The following is a 21,745-nucleotide window of genomic DNA, read 5'->3' on the forward strand; positions in this document are numbered from 1 at the left end:
AAAAAAGCAGATAAAGAAAAAGAAGAACCCATAAAAAACTTGAAATCATCAGAAACGACATGAGAAGCCAAAAAATAGTTCATTAGCATAAGCCGATGTTAAAATATTTCAGTCTGAAAGGCATTCTACATCCCACAAGATCAAGGCCTAGGAACAAGCAAATAAACACAGTTTTAGGTTCATTTAAGAAAAGACTGCACTGTCTATCTTCAATATTTAGAAGTAATAAGCTCGGCCTATCATAGAGGGCGATATGCATATATTGAGCATTTATGGAAACATAACTTTAAATTGAGAGACATTAAGGATTACTTTCCACTGTCTTTATTTCAGAGTTTATGCACACATCCTCATTCTCTGTATCTTTGGCAGCAGACACATCATCAGAGAGTCGATCACTATACAATTCACTTTTTCTGTAAGAAAATGTTCCCCTTCCCCGTCTCTTAGGGGCTTCAACTTTGCTATCTTCCAATGACAAACTTGATACTCCAGGCAAGCATTCTGAGGAAAGTAATTCACTTGGTTCACGATCTGCAATTGCTTCCCAATCTGTACAAACCATCCGAATTGCAATTTCATGACAAGTCGTTCATAAACTAATATATGGACATCACAAAGAACCCCCAAAACAAGATCATTCAGAGGAAAACAAGCTAGGGAAACAAAAGATACCATCATCTGATGATAATTTCAGTGGCGCACCATCATCACCCGCCATTGGACCTTTTTCCATGATCCCTTTTGCAAAAGAAGAAATACTATTCACTTCCATAAAATCGTAGAGGCAAATGCAATAAAATTATAGAAAAAAATGCAAAAAAATTAGGTTTTCCAAGAACTACAGAAGCAAAATTTTGTCATATAAAGCAATGAAACACTATATCTGCTTTCGGAAACGAAAGCAAATACGAAAAGCAACAATCAAAAGAAGGCTAAGCTCAAGATTTAATGTGTAGTTGCACCATGAGTCAAAGGCTTGTCATTTCCAGCCAAAGAAACGTTAGGTAACGGTAAAGAATCCTCCTTCAAGTCTTTCTTTGCAAGCCCGACGTCACTGAAATAAAAAGGAAAAAGAAAAGCCAGGAAATTCAGCCTTAATTATTCCATTTCCATTTAAAAGAAATGCAAGAAAAGAAAAAAACCAAAGAGAAAGAGAGAGAGTACCTCGAAGAGTGAGCGTGTTGCTTGAGGAGAGAAGCGCGTGAGAAAAGTTGATCGGACTTAAGGGAGTAGCCGATGGAGGAATAGAGAGCAGCTAAGTCGGAAAGGGCAGAGGCTAATTGGAGGTCGTCCGTAGACGGCGTCGTTTCGAGTTTGGAAACGAGGTTTTCTAAGAAGGAGATTGCGCCTTGTGTGTCTCCGGCTGTCACCAGATCCTCTACCTCCTCACTCCAATTCGCTTCTCCTTTCTCCATTTTCTTCTTCTCTTTTTGTTTTTGGTTGCGCTGTTCCCGCACAAGATCAAATCTATGGTTTTTTTTCGGAAGCCACAATATTCTACATATGGGTCAAAAATATTTTGCTTTAGGCTTTTCTTTTTTGAAGCCCAGCCAAACGAATTAATTTGTAAAAGCTAAGCTATGCTTCATGGGCTCTATGTTTTAGATTCGATTTTATTGATATTTTATTTTTTATTAATTTTATAAAAATAATAAAATGTAAAAATATCAACCACATAAAATCGTAATTTTTTTATCAAAAAAATTTATAACTAGCATATCAATATTTGACTCATTTATTGATACATAATTTTACCACTTAAAAAAAATCGTATATTAAAAATTGAGTTGAAATTTTAAAAATTATTTTTAATTATTATTAAATTAATTTTTTATTAAATTAAACTATAAGTCAATTATATATTAAAAATGATAAATTATATATAATTCAATTATGAAAAATAATTCTAATCCATTAGATTTTATTGAAAGTAAACTTTCCTCATTAGTTTGAAAAATACTATTTATGTGTCATGAAAAATTAATTAATGTTAACATTTCATTAATCAAACTAATATTTGTTCAAAGTTAACTTTAAATAGTAAAAACAACATCATTTTGTTTTATATTGATATTGAATTTTATCTATCCATAACCCAATTTCTTCCACTCAATCTCGTTTCTTTCTTGTTTATCTTTCCTGCTCACTATCGATAAGTTAGAGAATTTAAATCTGTCCAAAGTAGTTATAGTCACCTAGCCATTTAACATTAGCTCATGTCGCAACCCTTAATTTAACAAGATCAAAAACTTACCTTGAATTCCAATTTTTGCCTTGGAACACCATTTGGTTGCGATATAACCAAACAAACCATAGCAAATATAAAAATCCCATCCCCACAATTTGACATCCCATACTTTTAGTGCCACCACATTCCCAAAAAAAAACCCTTTTGTCATTCGGAACAATCCACTTGCATCAGTTTGTCCATATTTTCCACACATCCTCATTTACGAAAAGGTGTTAAACTGTTTCTTGCTTCCTATTACAAATGTAACACACAATTGGAATGTTTTTACACAGTCCCTTTTGCACGAGCTCATGTTTGATTATTGTCCGGCCATAAAAAAGCTGCCAACTGAAGACCTCTACCTTATGGGTGGCTAAGTTTGCCCTATACCCTCTTCCACATATCATTTATATGCTCTTTTTTTGGAACTAAAAGTCTGCAAAATGATTTAGTGCTATATTCTCCACTTGTGCCTTTTTTCAAACTGCTTCGTCCTTTACGAGCTCCATCAAGCTCACCCATTGTCCTTGCTCCTAACCAAAGGGCTCTCTCTTCAAATATTCTATATTCTGATGCCATTCGTTATTAGTCCACTTGCCAAATTTTTTATTGTGCCTTATTCACTTCGAGTGCATATATCCTAGGCACCACTTGTTGAAGACTAACACCGCCGACCCATTCATCAACCCAAAACTATATATTGGCACCATTTCCAACCAAAAACCAAAATTAGATGCTACTTGGAAGAAAAAATTGTTAATGGGGGAAAGAGGATTAACAATATTTTGCTAAACTTTTGAGCACCTCTTACTACCAAAGTCCATCGATAGAAGATTAGTGGGGTCCTCATCGGCCTTTTCAACAATCACCTTCCTCAAAAGGCAATTCTTCTCTCCACTAAACCTCCAAATCTAGTTGTTTAAAAGAACTCGATTTTTCACCTTGATGTTAGTAATGCGTAACTCTTCATTCTCTTTATAGTTACACACCTTTCCTCACTCAACAAAATGTTTTTTTTTCTTTGAATCAATCACACACCATAAAAACTAGTTTTGAATCTTGACAATCTTATTCTTAACACCTATGGGGATTTAAAAAAGAGACAAAAAATAAAAGGACTAGCCAACATTGTGCGTAGCAAGGTGATCTTTCAACCTAAAAAGAAAGGTTTTGCCTTCCAACTTGCCAATTTAGCCTCGAACATTTTCACCAGCAGTTTTCATATTTTAATGAATTGCTGATTAACACCTAATGGAAGACCCCAAATACATTATGGGGATGCCACCAACTTTACAAAAGATGTTTGCAACTCACCTCTCAATGATATTTCTCTCTAAGGGTGAGCAAAATTGGACCGAACTAATGGCACAACCAAACCAAATGCAATTTAGGTAAAACAATTAGGTTTGATTGGTCCACTTAGCTCAATCAGTCAAAAAAGTTTGGTTTAATCAATTTTTTTGGTCAATTTTCGATCTTAAAATTTTTGGACCGAATCGACCAAAAAACTAAATTTAATATTTTATATATACATATGTTGTATTTATATAAAATATATTTCCTATTTACTATTTAAGTTACTACCAAAGTTAATCTTATTATCTTTGTTATATTAAATCTTGAATGTCAGAACTTAAAAGTTATAACTCTTGAATATTAATTTGATGGCTTATGAGGAAGGATAAAGGTTGCCTTAACTTGGATGTTAATGTTAAAGATGTTGATGTTGTTAATGTTAAATGTTATGCTTTATGTGAGTGAGAGAACAAAGTTTTTTTTTTATGTTTAGATTATTTGCATATTTAATAATTATAGGTGAAATTTATAAATTTCAATGTTGCAATTTGTAAGAAACAAAAATGATAAAATTTCGGTTCTTTTGGTTCAAAATCAAATCAACAGAACCAATTCAATCTTTGATTTTGATCCTCTTTTTAAGTTTGGTTTATTATTTAAAAAGGTTTGGTCCATTTGGTCCTTGATTTTGACAGGCCGAATAGATCAAACCGACCAATTATTAACTCCTATTTATCTCCACTCGTTCTCTAATAAGGCAACTCTTGTTAAAGTTAATCTCAATAAAAGTTTCTAATATTTTAAAAAATAATAATAAAAATAGCTAAAGAAAATAACATTAAATTTGAGGTTAAGGCTTATTTTTTAAGGTTATAAATAAGAAAACACAAGATTAATCAATATAATTCTTTAAATGGGTATTGAGAAAATGCTAATAGCTACCCCTTACATAATTGTAATCCTAAACGTAAATTTGTTTTGTAGATAGGAATCTATCATTTTTAATAACCTTAAATCAAGAATAAAACATCTTTAAGAAAGATAGATTTACTTAGGTATGTAATCACACCTAAACAAAAAATATTGGTGATGACACGTTATGGCAACTGGATAATAAACTCAAAGGAATTTGACATAAACCATGAAAAATTCTACCACTATAAGATCAAACCCCAAATTTGCCGACTAAAATGACATGAAAGTATGAGAGTAATTATTAGGTACTATCTTCCCTCACTGTCTTTGCACCAACTACAAAAGCAACTATTCATTTTAGAATTGGACACCCTAGGACTTTAGGAAAAACTTGGAAAGGAAAAAATCCAAAATAACTAGCCATAGAAAACCCCCTTAAACCTTAGAGGGAATTGGCCATTTCTGTATGGGATGGAGCCATACTTTTTGATTGTTTGAAGTGTCATGCATATTAAAGAGGCAGGTGAAATGCTTGATTGAGAATGATACTTTAGGATCATGCTTCCATATGAGTCCATATTTTTTATCATTGTTGAGCACCACATTATCAAAAATATTAAGCAGTCCTTAGACGAACTCACTTTCCCTCGCGGAAAGATTACGTCAAAAGCCAATATGCAATTTGGGGATTGTGATTTCTTCATTAGTGGCAAGGGAAAATAGGAAACTCACATCGAATTGTTCATTAAGGACCTAAGAGTCAAAGTCAAAAAAAAAAATGCTCTGATGCCAATCAACTTCGTAGTACTTCGCTTGGATGGTAAATTGGTAATTGACTTCCATATATGTGACATTCTCTTTAGATGGCGAGTTGAAGGAAGCTAATGGAGTGTACCAATCTCATATTTCTCCACAATCAAACGACAGCAAAATGCTTTATCTTGAATATCATATTGTCACCACCATTTAGCAAAGAGTGCAAGATTTTTGTAAGAGAGATCAAAGATCCCTAGTCTCCCCAAGATCTTCAATTTACATATAACACTTCATTTAACTTTGGTGATTTTTCACTTATCAAAGTAGCTGCCCAACAAAAGTTACATCTTAGCTACTTAAGATGTTATATAACTCCCTTAGGAGACTAAAAAATGGAAAGATAATAAATCGACAATGAATTCAAAATTGAATTGATGAGTGTGATAAGGCCACTAAAGGAGAGATATTGACATTGCCACAATGCTAGTTTGGTTTTAAATTGGTTGATGATTAGTTCCCAAGTTCTTGAACTTCTTGGATTAGTGCCATGGGGAATCTTAAGATAAGGGACTAATGCTGTAGTTTTTGGAGAAATAAAGGTTATATGACTACTAAAGGAAGGCTTTGTTTGGGTATGGCAAACAGGGAATAACAAAGGTTTATGGTGGCTATTGTGACAACAATAATAAGTTTCATTCATCATTTACTTAATAAGTTTCTTGGAGAAATAAAACACTTATTAAAGGATAGATGACAAACATTAAACATAGTTTGATATATAAAGATGCAAAGTACCACATAGTGGTCTTCAAAATTGAGTAAGACATGTACTAATATACATGATATTCAGGTGGATTATCGCTTGACTTTTTGTCCACTTGGTACACATAAACATTAGCTTCAACATTCCCCTTTAATGCTTGCATTGAGGACTTTCAATCTATCTTTAATGCTTGATTTGTGTCATGAAGAGATGTCCATTTGCCTTACAGATTGAGTGATCTTTTCATGTGTATTTGATTTTTTTACATACCTTTCTAGCATGACCAAATTGGATGCAGATTTTACACTTTACAGTGGGTCTGAACCAGCAATTAATCTATGCATGCTTCTTTTTCTTGCAATGAGAACAAACTTATAACTTGTTTTTTTGCCAAGCTGGTAGCCTTTCTTTTTTTTCTCCCTTGACTCATAAAGTCCCTTTCTTAGTGTTGTCTCACAACTATCTTTGCCTTTGAATTTTGTTGTCAAGGCATTTTTAAAGACTTTCTCCACAATATTTTTTTTCTAAAATATTCTTACCTCACTTGATTTATTATTTGCATGAGCTTATCTCTACAGTCCTTCACAGCTTCATTGTCCTTCATCTTTAAGACCTTAAACTCCTTTAATATTGGTGTTTGATGAGAGAAGGTACTACTATTTGCCATGCTTAAAGGGTGGGTTGTTGTTTGACAAGTTTTGTGGTGAGATTCAGAGTTTTGGTCCCTTAAAAACTCAAATTGGGCTGAAATACCTTCTTGTAATTTTTTTTGAAAAAAGAGATCATATGACTATTGAAAGTAGCCTTTGTTTTAGATATGGTAAATAGGGAAAAATAAAGGTTTATGGTGGCTATTGTGACAACCACATTACGTTTCTCTATATACAAGGTATAAGGAAACACATAATAAAACACTTGTTTAAAGACAAATTACAAGTCTTCAACATAGTTTGATACATAAACATGCAGAGTACCACATAATGGTCTTCAACATTGAGCAAGACATGTAGTGATATGCATGATGTCCAAGTAGATTGCCACTTGACTTTTTGTCCACTTAGTACATGCAAGCATTAGCTTTAACAAATGGGAGGGAATCGGTTACAATTGTGTAGACACCGTATTTTATATCCAAGCATTTTTAATTATTTGCTTTATTTTATTTGATTCTCTTACGAGCTTGGACCATCTTATAGCAGGCGGCACGTTGGGCCACATCATAGTTACCAGGCCAAACTTGGCCCTTGTCCTTCTTCTGGTCCAATAGTTGTCGATTTCGGGTTCTATCCAAATCACAATCACTTGGGTGAGGTTGAAAAAAAAAAGTATGGGCTTTGTTGAAGATAATTTTGTTGAGTATGCATGGATTTGCTATGCATTTGTTGGTAATTTTAATTAACATAATAGTTTTATTTTTTTTAAAAAATAATAATAACAAATAGATTAGTTTATGAAAAAGTATGTACGTCCATAAATATGCATCATAAAAAAAGATATATGTATAAGAAAATATATAAAAATATAGTTTAGTAAAACTTTATATATAAATGTATATATATATATATAAGAAATTTAGTATGAAAAAAAAAAAGCACATGGCTTAAATTATATATAATGTTGATACTAAAAAGAAAAGGAACTAGGAAATTAGAACATCCATACTTAGAAAAATAGAATAGTTATACTTTTAAAAAATAGTAACATATGAAAAATATTATTTGACTTAAACTGATGATGAAATATTTGCTCAGGATGTGAGAAGTTGCAATTTCAAATTAATTTTCAAAAGTGAGGGATTTTGGTTAAAACTTCACTAATATGATAGGAGGGTTTTAATTTTGAGTCCTAATATTGTAATCCCAAATGAATATGTCTTTAAAATATTAATAAAAATAATAATAAAATAAAAAAGCATCGAGTAAAAGTAAAAAATAGAAATAAAAAATAATTAATAATAATAAATATAAAATAAAAAGATAATAGAAATATATGTAGTTTTAAAATGGTATGGAGTTATGTTTAAAAATTGATTTTTTAAGAAGAAGTGGTAAAAATATATATTGCGTGTGATAATTAAAGAATGGAAATTAAAATCCTGTAATGAATATCTTGAGCAAAAGTGAAAAAGGTAAGGAGAAATACAAAATACATTTGCTCAATTATAAAAATATAAAAGATAGAAATCGACATATACTTAATTATTTATTTTTTTAGTTTAGAAATTAGGGATCCCACCAGAACCATGCGAAGGTCTCAATTTTAATAAACTAGTGTCGTTCAAAACAAATTTATTCCAAATAATAAAGTTGATAGAATTTATTAAAGAAAGATTATTAATAAATAAATGGAAATTTTCTTGAATAATCAACTTAGTTAGGATCCTACCAAAATGATGGGAGAGTTCTAATCTTATGTCATGAATTATCCCAATCCAAAGGAATATTTTCAAGTAAAATTTATCAGAAGACAAATAAGTAGATAAATAATGAAACTTAAAACATTTAATTAAAAAATAAAAAATCATTAAAATAAATAAAAACAAGTTTGCAAAAATGAAACACAATTATCATTTAATTCATTATGCATCATTACATGCATTGTTTATTTGTTATTATATGTTAACAATATACTTTGCGAATCAATGGAGGCTCTGATAATGAGATTTGCTTGATAAACTTGTAAAGGCAAATTTTTTCAAATAATTTTTTAGGTAAGAGAGTATTCTTGAGTCTCATCAGTATGATAAGGAGATTCGAAAAGTATTTTCAATAAAAAGTTTTCATTTGACATTTATCGAGATTTATATCATACATTTTATAATTGCTTTACGTGCACATTATACAAACAAACTGAATAACAGACTTTACATTATGAATAAAATAAAAAATAAAATAAATGAAACAATAAACAATGATTAACAGAAATAGGATAAAATCAATAATTAAGATTAAATAAGGATAACACATGATTAATTGGTCTTGTTCTTTGAATGGGCATCATGAGGTGCTAATACATTCTTTATGCATAACCATACTCTTGAATTCAACTCAAAACTTGCATACCAGATTATTGCTTTTAAGATGAATCTAAAATCAATTTAAAATTTCTTCAAATAGAACGAATTTAATTGATGACAAATCACACTTAAATAAAAAAAAAAATTGATGACGACTCTCAATTTTTCATGTATAGAAGTTGGGTTTTTAGACTCCCACATTGCAACAATATGAATGTTTGCCACAATCCTACATACATCCATATCAACAGCCACAAGGTAGGATTTACGGAAATTTATTTTGAGTCTTGACACGAGTTCGAAGCACCGTAGAAGGTTCAGATATTGAGTGCACTCTGTAAACTTTCCTCCATGAAGATGATGGTGCATATCATATTGCCAATAATAACCTACCAACAAAAATTCCAACTTTGGAAAGTGCTATAGTACAAATCACACTGCTCTCTAAATACTCAGTGAGTGCAAAAAAGAAAGAAAGAATAGAATAGAACAGAATGCTCTACAAAAAGAATTATAACTGTGTATAAACCATTTAAGGTTTTTTCCAAATAATTCTTTCGGAATCAGTTTTATGAAGACAAAATTTGTTAACCCAAGACATGAAGTCCTCCCATTGCTGTAATTCCCAATCAAATAACCTTCTAAGAGGGCTACTATGTCAAGACCAAGTATTATCAACCCAGCTACCATATTCTACAATATTATCTGCGTTGTTAGTGGCAAGAGCAAAAACATGAAGAACACGCCAAAAAAAGAAAAACCAATACAGTTGTCCAGCCATTTATCCGATGAGGATTTTATATTAGAGCCACAGCAAAAAGAGAAGCCCAAAAATCTGAAGTAAATTATGTAATAATTAGGTGAATGTTCGCATTCAGTTAGGAAAGCAAGATTAAACCTTATAGTATAATTGTATGCACCTGAAAATCTTCTGATAAATGATCTAATTAAGTGGGTATATGTTTGAATGTATAAACTTTTGTTTCGTCTAGTTCTATATTCATACACGATGAGGAAGGAAAATCTTTGTTTTATCACATGCATTTGCTTAAGCTCTTTCAATTCGTCAAAAAAGAAAACCTTTAAATTATAGCATTCTTTCCTTTATACCATTTTTTCTATCTTTAAGAATATAGAGCTGAGCTCAAATCTTCCCTTCTCAAAACCCAAAAAAAGAAAAAAGAAAAAGACCCTGCTTATTAAACAACATTATCATTAATTTGTAGACAGCATCAAACCGGTGGAATGGCTGTATTAATTAATTACTCTTCCTAATTAACCTACGCATAACAAATTGTGGAAGATCAAAGATTTTCATTGCCACGGCCAAAAAGATGACAAAAGAAGGTTTTCTGTTTTAGTTCATCGGTTGTACTATCAGAATTTAACCATCCCACCACAGACAACTATCCCATAGGGGGAAAACAGTGTTTTGGGATGAATGAAGTTATTCATCTACAAAAAGTGCTATAACCAACTTCAAAACTATTATAAACTGACAAATGGAATATTGATTGTGTGCACCCAATAACCAATTTGCATATCCATATATAAAATCTTTCAAATATCGATATCCAAATGTATCAATATGATATACAATGCTCAACCTTACTAATTCAAGCCTAAACTATGTAAGAATACTAGCTTTCAAGTATATATATTACCTATAAATACTAACTATCCTTCTTTCTTTACAGTAGGCTTGCTTCTCTCTTTATATAAGAGCGAGCATGATATAAATATAAACTGAACTTGGAAAGGTTATTTTCCTCTTCTTCCACTTCGTTGATGCATGCTCAGAGTCATGATTTAACTTACCTTAAGTGTTTCTAGGAGGGCAAGAAGTAATATATAGCCCATCAGCTGATAGAATTGAAAGTAAATGCATGCATTGCGGATTGGATTCTTCAGGCCACAAAATCTGGCAACAATTGCGCAGCAAACCTTTTTCTGTTTTGCATCTCAATGTTCTCATAACCGGTGCTCGAATGAGAAGCTTGTTGGTTGTTGATCCCACAGAAATCAGATTCGCTTGGTCCTAATTCTAACCTTCGTCCTAGCTGAATGTTCTGGTTTGATAGGAAGTTTTGTTGGTTCCCCGAGAGTGAGAGATTGTCACAATGGGGAAGCCCAAGAGTGAGGGAAACACTGTTTCCAGGAAACCTTGGTGTCAGGTGCTCAGGATCAAACCTCCCAATCTCTCCCATAGCACCGTATGTGCCAAATCCCCCGCCTTGATTAGCCGTTCCAGTTAATAATGAGTAACTATCCTTGGATAGCCTTTCCTCACCAAACTTTATGTTGATTTCCCTTGTTTCACCTTGCTTCATGTCCATGTCCATTGAAAGGATACTACTAGGGGAATTGTGCATGTCATTGATACCCCTGGGTTTTTTGGGGCTTCTTCGAGCAACAGTACCATCAAGGTCAGATGATCCAATGAGATTGAAGGCTGTTTGTGGCAGAAGGGACCCTCCCATGGGAGATGTGGAGATTGTAGTGTTTGAAAATTCAGTAGGGGAAGTATTCTGGTTGATGGATTTGTCAAGCTTGGATTGAGTTTTAACTTGATCCATCTTAAGTGCCGCACTCTCTTGCTGGGCACTGGAACTAGACCCTGACTCCTTTTGCTCACTTTTGTTTCTATTCTCTTCACTGCCATTCCTTTCTCGTTCCTTGACTTCTTCCAAGTACATTTCTTCAACCATTGGCTTCCAAAGGCGAACTCGAGCATTTATAAACCAGTTAGACACCTGCATTTCAAGTTAAATGTACACGAACTACTTTAGGTTTTTTCCCTATGAATAGAAGATAAGGAATAATGATCAAAGAAAATTAGTAAACATATACATAATTGAAGTTTGAGCACATACCTGGCTTCTAGTAAGCCCTGTTTGTTTAGCCAGCATGTGTTTGTCTGAATCTTTAGGGTACCTGAAGCGACAAAGTAAAAGGAACTTCGAATGAGCTAAACATAATTTACGTATATGATATCATCTACGAAGGCGATTTCTGGTTCAAAGTTATTAGTCAAAGAAGTACATACGGATGAAGGAAATGCTCGAACAGCCAAGCACGAAGAACAGAAACAGCTCGTTCAGGTAATCCTCTCTGGGGTCTCCAAGCATTGTGTTGCATCATTCCCAACTGCTGCAGCGCCCGTTGTTGTCGAAGCTGATGGTCAACAAATCTTAGTCTTGAACCCTCAACTTTTACACCTAAGCAATCCTCTTCTCCTAAACTCTTGCTTGTGGCTTTGATTTGTCCAGATATTGCATCTTTAAGACAGCGGAATTGCTTCGAAATTGTCTGCAAAGCGAGGGCGGTGTATGATCTTGCTGCACCAAATCCTGCTGCCTGCTCAAACGAAGAAACTACAATTTGCATTTGGTGATGGTACTGCCTGTATCTTTGCTCCACCTTCAAGTTCATCACCAAAGGAAAACAAACGAAGAAAAAGGAAAAGGAAAATCAGTAGAAATCTACATATAAAATTATCTTGATAATTAAAAACCAACAAGACAAAGTAAGCACATCTTTAATGTGCCAAATATTAGTGGAATCGTCTGGTAAAGTGAGATCACTTTCACTACTTTTACCGAAGTTTGTCTTAAGTGAAATAGATTTTGCAGCTAATGGACCCAGTCCACCTGAACCTTAGTACCTCTAGGCCAAGCTTGCACACCTAGTGAAGCAATAGAAACCATGAGAAAAAAAAAACAAAAAAAAAGAGAAGAGAATCACTCGCCACAAGTTTTGATGACAGCTCAATGTTTTCCGAATGCTTGATCATGACTAAAGAGGGTCCCAAGCTAACCAATTCTATATATATTTATTATATCAAACAATATCTTGTCTGTTGAATATCGAGCACGGCAAGATTGTGAACTATTCATTAGCATACTGCTATAATTTATAGTATATAATTCCATTAGAGGTAGCTAAAACTGTTGCAGAATGAAAATTCTTTCCCTGCATGAATTCTGAGATAGTAGATCACTACACATGGTATTCCTCAGCAGTAAATTTTCTTGTGCTAGTCTTAGAACTGGATCCATAATTGGGTATAATAGTCAATGCTTGTTTCAGCTTTACAAAGCTATTGGGGTTGGCAGTATATATTAAATGATAGAGACGTGGTAACTGTAAAGAAATGAACGCATTTTTCTTTTCAAGTCCTCGAGAAACTGCATTTCCAGAGTGTTTGATGCGTGTTCGCTTTCAACTATAAGATGGGAATTGAAACCAATAATCAAATTAAATTAAGTCAAGAACTTAAAAACGGGTATAAGAAAATAATAATAAGCTAACCTCATCAAGCATGCTGACAAGTTTTGCCTTCTTCATCTGAAGCTCCTGTCTTTGTGCTGTAGTTAGCTCAGCCGCACGTTTAGCTCCATTTTCACCAGCGCTAGAACCCTCTCCTGTCACAGCAGCCACCGATTCTTTGTTCATCTTTATCTTCTCCTTGGTCCCCTCAGACACGTCAGTCTTTATCCCTTTCCCCACATTAACAACTTCATCAAGAAGCTCTTGCGCTGCTCTCAAGTACTTCGATCCCAAAACAACACTTTGAACTCCGGAAATCCCATTCGAAACAACGGAAACCGACGACGGCGAATTCCCAGATATCCTCATATCATCACCTAGTGATATGGTGGGAACTTGAGATTGTCCTTGGATGTCTGTTTCAACGTTACTTGACCTGTAAGGCACCTGCTGCTGGGATGACAGACTCAAGGACAAACCTTGTCTCGGTGACAATACCGGCCGACGTAACCCCAACTGCGAAGCAACTTCGTGGGCCCCACCAGAGTTGGCTGCTGCTGCAGCCGCTGCCGACACCACCTGAGCATGGCTGCTTCCTGGTGAATTCTGATGATCGATGTTTGGTCCCCACAAGTTATAGTGGACACCGGAGACGATACCATGAAGGGATGATGGACGGTGGGGATCATCCGAACTGCCTGGTCCGATGGAAGCAGCTGGTGTAGGGAGAGGGAGACCCAGTAGGTGGTGATGGTTAGGAGGTGGCGCGTGGGGTAGGTTTGCGGGGTTCAGCGCGTTACCGGCGGGGTTCAAGAAGAACATGTTAGTGGCAGCTGCTGGTTGGTGTGTGTCAGAGTAGGGCACGTAGTTGGGATTCATGAGATAGAGTGTTTGCATCGTCCCATCAGGTGCAGCAGCAGAAGCAGCTTGGAATTCTGAGCTCCCATGAAAGTACGTCGCCATCTTGATTTGAAAGCCACCCCTCAAAAGAAAGCCTCTTGTTGCAGTGTACGGAAACTGCGCAACTAAAAGAAAAACGTCCAAGATAACTTTGTAAAGAATAAAGAGTAGTTTCTCCCTTTTTCCAATCGCTGGAGTACTAGAGCTTGACTTGAAGCTAACAAATCATCAGCCCATTTTGATGTTCAATTCATTGCAATTTGGTGAGGACATGGACCTTGCTTTTCTGGACATGACCTGGAAAAAAAGTGAATCCACAGCATAGATAAGGAGAGAAACTTAGAAATCCTCTGATCTGAAACCGTAACTTAGAAATTTAAAAAAAAATTGAGCTATATATGTTTCTAGGAACTGAAGAAGAAAGATGAGAAGAGAGAAGAGAAAGATGTAAAATATTGGAGCAAGTTGTTTATATATGGACAGAGAAAGAGGGAGGGAGAGAGAGAGAGAAACAAAAAATTTTAAGGTATTGAGATGATAGATTTGCTCATCAAGAGTGACACAGAAAACCCCATCAAAGAAAAGATGAGCTTCTCTATAATGAATAAAATAAAAAAAGATATCTTAAAAGAAAAAATGGGGAAAGGAACCCATCAAACGGATGTTGCAGAGACAGGCAAAGTACCATATTCCAATCCTATTATGGCTAAAAACACACGAGAGAGGATGCATCTGAGAGCACACACGTTCTGTCTAAATGTCTATCATGGAAGAAAATCTTTTTAGGCTTTGGTGTATAGTTTGCTGATCTTGTCAGACTCAAATTCTTGCTATTTTCTTCCTTTCGGTGTATAAATATATGATAACAACTGAAAGAAATAGAGAGAGAGAGAGAGAGAGAGAGAGAGAGATGTGGTTTCAAGACTCTCAACTTCAAGAAAAAAAAAAAGAGGAATGATGCCCACTTATTTCTCTTTCTCTTTCTTGATTTTTTTTTTCTTTCCAAAAAATATGGGGCCTTCGCTGCTTTCTCATTGGGGGAATTAAATAAGAAAATAAATAAGGTCACTGTTTGATAAATTGTCTTTGCTTTTTGTACACTCCCTTTTTTATCTTATCTCCTATAGTGTATTGGGTGTTAGGTACCAGCAGTAGATTTTGGAAATGAAAAAAGAGAAAAAAAAAAAAAAGAAAATTGCAGTGACTTGGAGTCACTTGATCTTACTTTCTCAAATCATTTGATGGAGGCCCGTTTGATAAGGAAGCACATATGAAGCAGTGTGTGGGAGAGAGAAGAAAAAGATGTACATAAAAAATTAAAATAAAATTCTTTTGAAGAAAACACTAAAGGAAAGTGGGTAAGCATAAACAAGCAGCTGAAAAACGAGGAAATGTCCATTTCTACAGAGGGATTAATAATGGAGACCAATAAGAGGGGTAAGGGTTAGAGAAGTCACTCACCTTGGGCTTTCTTGGCTTTTTAAAGCTTTATCCAAATATCTCTTTGTCTTGCATTTGCTTTTTCTTCTCTCCTTTATGATAATTATTCCTTTTCTTTCTTCTTTTTTTTTTTTGTCTTGCAAATTTTTGTGGTAGGATGCTATAGCTAGAAGATAAAGCACAATGAAATCCACTCTCTTCAAAGCGCACGCACACACACACACACTATTATAAAAAATATATGGAATAATATTTTCTATCTATTTTACTAATTAACATCTCAAAGAAAAAGCTTATATTGAATATGTAACCATGATAATCTAATTCATTATATCATTTTTATTTTAAAAAATTTGGGCTTGGAACTTTCTCATTCATGTGAAGTGAATAAAATCAATATTGGAAGAAAATCAGTCACATTAAATTTGATAATAGTGAAATGCAGTGCAGTGCTTTGCAAATTTATTTGGAGGAGGAAAATAATGTAGTTAGTATCAAAGAATGTGCCATGTCTGATCAATCAGTGAGCCACTGACGGGCCACCGTTGGGCAATTGAATCAATCAATTACCCTAGTTTAGAAAAAGTACAGTCAAAGTTTTGACTTAGTTATCATTAGATTCAATCAATAGGTGACCAGCTAGCCACCAACTTGCTCATGTGCACTGCTCGTTTGTTCCTAACTTTGTTCTTTTGCCAACATTAGGAAATAAGGTGGAATTTAGGCAGTAAATCACTCTTTTTTTATTTACCTCTGTAGAAATGGACATGTGCTAGTTTTTCAGCTGTTACTAGGACTCAATAATTAAAATAACATTGGATCAAGAAATGCTATCTTGTCCTTCAATCTGGCATGTGTACTCTAATACCGACGCTTGATGTCATGCCCAAATTTGGGAGGGCCTTTACTCAGCAGTCAGCGACTGAAGTGCCTTTTCACTAAGAAAAGACTGCTACCAAAATCAGCACGAAAAAGAAACCTTCAACCAAAAAAAATAAAAACAACCTCTTTGCATCAGACTTAGCTCAGCAGGCTGAGTTCACCGGCAAAAATTTACACCCAACTAAAATTTTCTGTCAAACAGTGAAATTTTTACTGCTCCTCATTTGAGTGTCTCTGTCAGGATACTTTGGGATTAGGGAGGTTACCTTTTGTTTTGTTTTCCTTTAATGCTTCGTCCATTACATTACATTGCATGCAATAAGAAAGTTAAATAAAGTTGTCTTTTCCTTTAATTATATTATTATTACTTTCTTAATTACTACTATGTTTAAATAAATATATATATATACATGAATATACCAAGTTAACTTTCTTTCAATGTCAATACAAAAAGGAAAAGTCGAATGATGATGGATTAGTGTGGGATATTAGATGTACCATTTGCATTTGCAGTTGCAATATTTAAGGCTCATAAGTTTTCTTATTTTCCTTCTTCTTCAAGTAAGAAGCATCACTTTCTCGCTTATATATTTCATTTAATGAATTTATTACATAAATCATATCTCAATCAATGATTACCGCTAAGAATTAAAAACATTAAATATGGTTTCGTGAATGTTCAAGAAAACTTTGTTCTTAATTTTGACATGCTATTAACCAGTTCACACATTGACTTTAAGAGTTATGATGATACAAATTAATATATATACATATAAGAGTTATGATAATACCAGGAGCAATAGATAAAAACAGCAAAAACCTAGGGACCCCATATGAAACATTTTCAATTAAAAAGAGGAAGATATAGGAGTTAATTAGTGGGCTAGTATTAAAACTGGGATGACAAGTGGGCTTTCACTTTAAATAATCATCATAATATCATCATTAGTTGAGAAGCATATCTTATCAACTAACTAATGAAAAGGGATTAAAGTAAAATTGATTGAAGAGGGGGACTAATTAAAGTAAATCTATCTCGTGTGCCATCAAAATATGGAACTGCTAATTTTTAGATGGCCATGATGGGCACACCAGTTTCTTTTGTCACTCTGTTCTACCCTCGTCTTTTGCATTCAAATTAATTAGCCTACCAATCCTCTCAGCTAGGCCATGATTATCCTAACATATCCTTGCCAAACTATTTCAAAAGGTTCCCATATTTTCTTGTTTCCAAGCTAACAAAGCAACCTCCATATTTTGTAAGCTATATATTTTCCCATCCGGATCATATGATATGGCAGCTGAAATTTATTTATTTATTTTTTCTGACTATTAAACAGAACTAGGGAAGATGAAACCTATATAGTCGGTAAATAGTGAACAATATTTTTCTCTTTTTTTTATAAAATTATATGCAGAAGCTACAATTGGAAGCAAATAATTCTCAATATGTAACACTTTACATAAAAAAATAAAATTCAAAACAACCAATAATATTTAAGCTAAACCAACATAAAGTGGATTAAATCCATGTATGGTGAGACTTGAACATGCAATTTGAAAGTCTCAAAATCTTTTTCTTTTTTAATCTCTTAGAACTCAAATTAGTGTATAGCGGGGTTGCTTTTCATTTTTTGCATAGCGGGGCAGGTCCTTTTGTATAACTGCAACCGTTTTGGTTTCCTAATACAAGGTATAAGATTATAGCTTTTCAAAAAATTCTTGATTGTCATCAAATTTAGTTATTTTTATGTATATATGAAACAAGAACACACTAGCACTAAGAATTTTGACTTTTTTACTTAAAAGGTAAGACCTTAATTACCTCTATTATCTTTTATATATATATATATATATATATATATATATTGAAAGAAAGAGATACAAATTTTATTTTTTAAGTAAAAAATTATGTATTAATCAATTAATTAAATGTTTGAGTATATATATATAATTGTAAGTAGTGACTGTTGTTAATCTTTTGTAATTAGAGTGAGTATAACGGATGTGACAGAAACCTTATGCTAGGAAGACAGTTATCCATCCAATGCAGTGAGTTGCTTTTGCATGGTGGCCAAAATAATCATGGTTAACTGGTCCACAAAAGTTTCCCTTTTGAATCAATTCATCCTAACAACATCTGGAGCCCCATCAAACTCAGCATTATCAAATATCAATCCCATCCTATCGCTTGCTTTTGCACTTCCCTCAACCTGAATGTGACGCCTCTTTTGGACCGAATATCCCCAACTTTGCTCCTTGCCGTTGCCCTTGTTCATTATAACATTTCTTCTACCACCATGTATCTCTCTTATTTATATCGCTCTGTACATGTCTTCCCCCATGGCTATTGCTGGATTAGATTGCACAATTTCTCTGCCCAAATGTTTTCTACATATATACGAACCAAAATTCAATGTGATCTAGTTACTTCAACACACCCAAATTTTTTACTTTGATCCAATCCCTTAAGACCTCAATGCTATTTTATTTGAAATCCGCAAATTTGAATATAATTTTTTGAATGGGATATTTATTTTTCAAATTTGATCGTGTGTGATAGTCACATCTATCACTTGATTGAAATTAAACAATAAAGGTAAAACGAAATTTGGATAAAAATTTTAAAACAAAAAATAAAACAATATTAATTATTTTTTTATTTTCAAGTTAAAACATGACAACAAAATTCTTTTGGATGTCTTTGATTTTTAATTCAACTTTATTATTTGAATTGCAGATTTTCTATAAAAAAAAGGCCAAAAAAGTGTCTCCATATATATATATATATATATATATTTTATGGCCGTAGGGTGTCATCTGTGAAATCCAACCCCAAATTAACGCAATGAAAATGGTTACATTGAATCCATTAGTGTTGGTGAAGAGCATAGGAAAACAGCATTATTAGGGACAAAAATATTGAGTGAAATTGGAGTTGGACCACCGGAGGGGGTAGTTGATAATTCTTGCTCATTCATTAGCCACGAAATGTGGGTCTCTTACATGTCATTTTCTCACCGAAAGCCCCGTTAGACACGCAAGCGTAGCAGGGTTTGGTTTTTCTCTAAATCAAATGGCCCCCCAAAGTGCCCTCTGCCACATCCCTAGTGCTAGCCTTGCTACTACTTTAGATGAAATGTCCATCGAATTTTGGCCCTTTTATTTTGGCCACCATTGTCACACATTTCCTTTGAGCCTTCCTATCCCTCGATGCCATGGCACCCCATTTGTTTTCATCGGCCAGATGATCATTTTGATATATTATAACTGTCACCAGTGCAGCTAGATCAGTGCGTTCGGTAGGGTTACAGTTGCGCTAAGCTGGTTCGAGTTCGAGCTCGAACTCGAGCTTGGTTCAAACTCGTTTAACTTTTTTTATATTTAAATTTGACTCAAAAAATAATTGAATTACTTGAACACAATTTATGAAATTGATTCAAGCACTATAAAAATTAGCAAGATCTTTTTTATATATATTTTCTCTTGACTCAACATTTTGATTTTTAATATGTGTAATATTTATACTCAATTATTTTAAATATGTATGTGTATTTTGAATGTAATTTTTTATGTAAAACTTTGAGCGACAGTGATTTTTTTGTTAAAAGACAAAAAATATTTGTATGTTTTAATGTTTAAAATCACATTATATAATGAGTGTGAAATTAAATACTAAAAAATTTGGGAATGCTCAACCCTATGAAGGGACCATGGAAATAAGGACAAGGGGTAGATCCTATCTTGAACCAGCGCTGGAGAGCGATCCAAGGGCTTGGGAATTTGGGGACATTGACAAGGAACGCACTCCCCATCCCTGTTGTCATTTCTTTTTCAATGCCTATTATAATTAAACTTTAGTCTGTCTAAACTAGACCCATACCTTTTTTTCTTTTGAATTTTAATTTGCTTTTGCTGTATTTCTCAATATTAAAAAAACTAACTTTTGATTTGATCTTCTATCATTTAAATATCATATAAGTACCATCGATGGAATGCTAACACGTTATCTGCAATTTTTGATTTGATCAATACTTTCTAATACAACAGCCATATTCCCACGGTCATGATCTTGTGACATGTCAACTTTTTGTTATCATTTGCTTTAGTTCTGATGATGGAATTGAAGAATCACAAATTCATAATGAAAACATTAGGGACTCTATTGAATGTTTCCAAATTAATTGTACTAGCAGCTACAACTTAAAAATCACAAACAATGCAAGCTGATTACCCTCTACATCTCAATGTTGAATGTTCATCTTTCTCTTTCAAGTTGTCTTAGAGCAATTGTGCCATTTCTTTTTCTTCTTTTACGCATCTACAACTTTCTCTTTTACATCTCATAATTTGTATTTATTATCTTCTTAGAGATTTACTTTCAGACAAAATGTGATAAAATAAGTTAATAATCTACATCGAGTTTATAATTGGGTTGTACATGATAGTAAATTCAAGTTGACATTTTATGTAATTATTATCCAGTTTATAAATATATATAGATATAATTTGCTTTTTCAAAAAGAAGTTAATAACCTGTGTTTATTTCTTTTGGATCCAAATTCCTCATATCATGCAAGGTGATACAAATACTATTAATTTACTCAACAAATTTTCTTATTTTCTTAAAATTTTTAAAAGTAATTTGCCAACAAATTTATCGATCAAGCCAATCATGATAAGCACATGTGAACAAGCATGCTTGGTCGTGACGGGCCACAGATGCTTAATCGTCGGGTTGCTAAGGTTCCCATTGCCCTAAAAACAAAGCGACTAACAATAATTCAGTCAATTGGTCATTTTCAACGTAAAGCTTAATATTACTAGCAGGGAATATATACACGTAAATTAAATAAAGATTTGAAAAGATACTGTTGAAAGCATGGAATCTACAACCTAACTTTTACAAGTACAAATTAAAAGACCGGATTGAAAAGGAAATGGTAAAGATTAGACCTGACATGTACAGTGTTGGTCCCTTTTTGGGACGACTCATTCAAATATGCATCATTTGAAGAAAAAAGATTTTCAACTTTGAAAGAGGATATGACAATTGATAAAAATGTCTTCTCCTTGCTGCCATAGAACTTTCCATTTTCATTTCCCATTACTTACTCCAACTTAAACTATAAGTTAATATATAAGGCCCAGATGACAATCTAATTGAACCATAATTTTGCCTTTAAAAGGGAAGTTTTTTAAAACAGTACCCCTTCTCTTTAGGGCTCAACTATTAAAAATAATTAGAACAATAAATTTATCAATGAGGGCTTCC

At 33.5% G+C, this 21,745-nt stretch overlaps 2 protein-coding genes across 2 annotated transcripts in view; both read right to left on the reverse strand.

Moving 5' to 3' along the window:
* LOC110412587 (coiled-coil protein) overlaps positions 1-1,570 on the reverse strand; it is a 6,845-nt gene extending 5,275 nt beyond the window's left edge. The window contains exons 1-4 of the mRNA XM_021423157.2: positions 1,168-1,570; positions 966-1,057; positions 676-741; positions 313-552 (exon numbers count right to left, since the gene is read on the reverse strand). Coding sequence (XP_021278832.1) covers positions 313-552; positions 676-741; positions 966-1,057; positions 1,168-1,418 — 649 coding nt within the window. The 5' untranslated portion in view covers positions 1,419-1,570. The remainder of the gene's footprint in view (positions 1-312; positions 553-675; positions 742-965; positions 1,058-1,167) is intronic.
* An 8,937-nt stretch (positions 1,571-10,507) lies between these two features.
* On the reverse strand, positions 10,508-15,151 carry LOC110412025 (BEL1-like homeodomain protein 1). Its single transcript, XM_021422427.2, has 5 exons — positions 14,834-15,151; positions 13,291-14,445; positions 12,026-12,399; positions 11,853-11,913; positions 10,508-11,732 (listed from the first exon to the last, which is right to left on the reverse strand). The coding sequence occupies exons 2-5, from the start codon at positions 14,209-14,211 to the stop codon at positions 10,887-10,889; spliced, it is 2,202 nt and encodes a 733-aa protein (XP_021278102.1). The 5' UTR covers positions 14,212-14,445; positions 14,834-15,151; the 3' UTR covers positions 10,508-10,886.
* Between the last annotated feature and the right edge of the window lie 6,594 nt (positions 15,152-21,745).

The sequence above is a fragment of the Theobroma umbraticum genome, unplaced genomic scaffold (assembly GCF_002168275.2).
Source record: "Theobroma umbraticum cultivar Fairchild unplaced genomic scaffold, ASM216827v3 scaffold_95.0, whole genome shotgun sequence".
Classification (NCBI taxonomy): domain Eukaryota; kingdom Viridiplantae; phylum Streptophyta; class Magnoliopsida; order Malvales; family Malvaceae; genus Theobroma; species Theobroma umbraticum.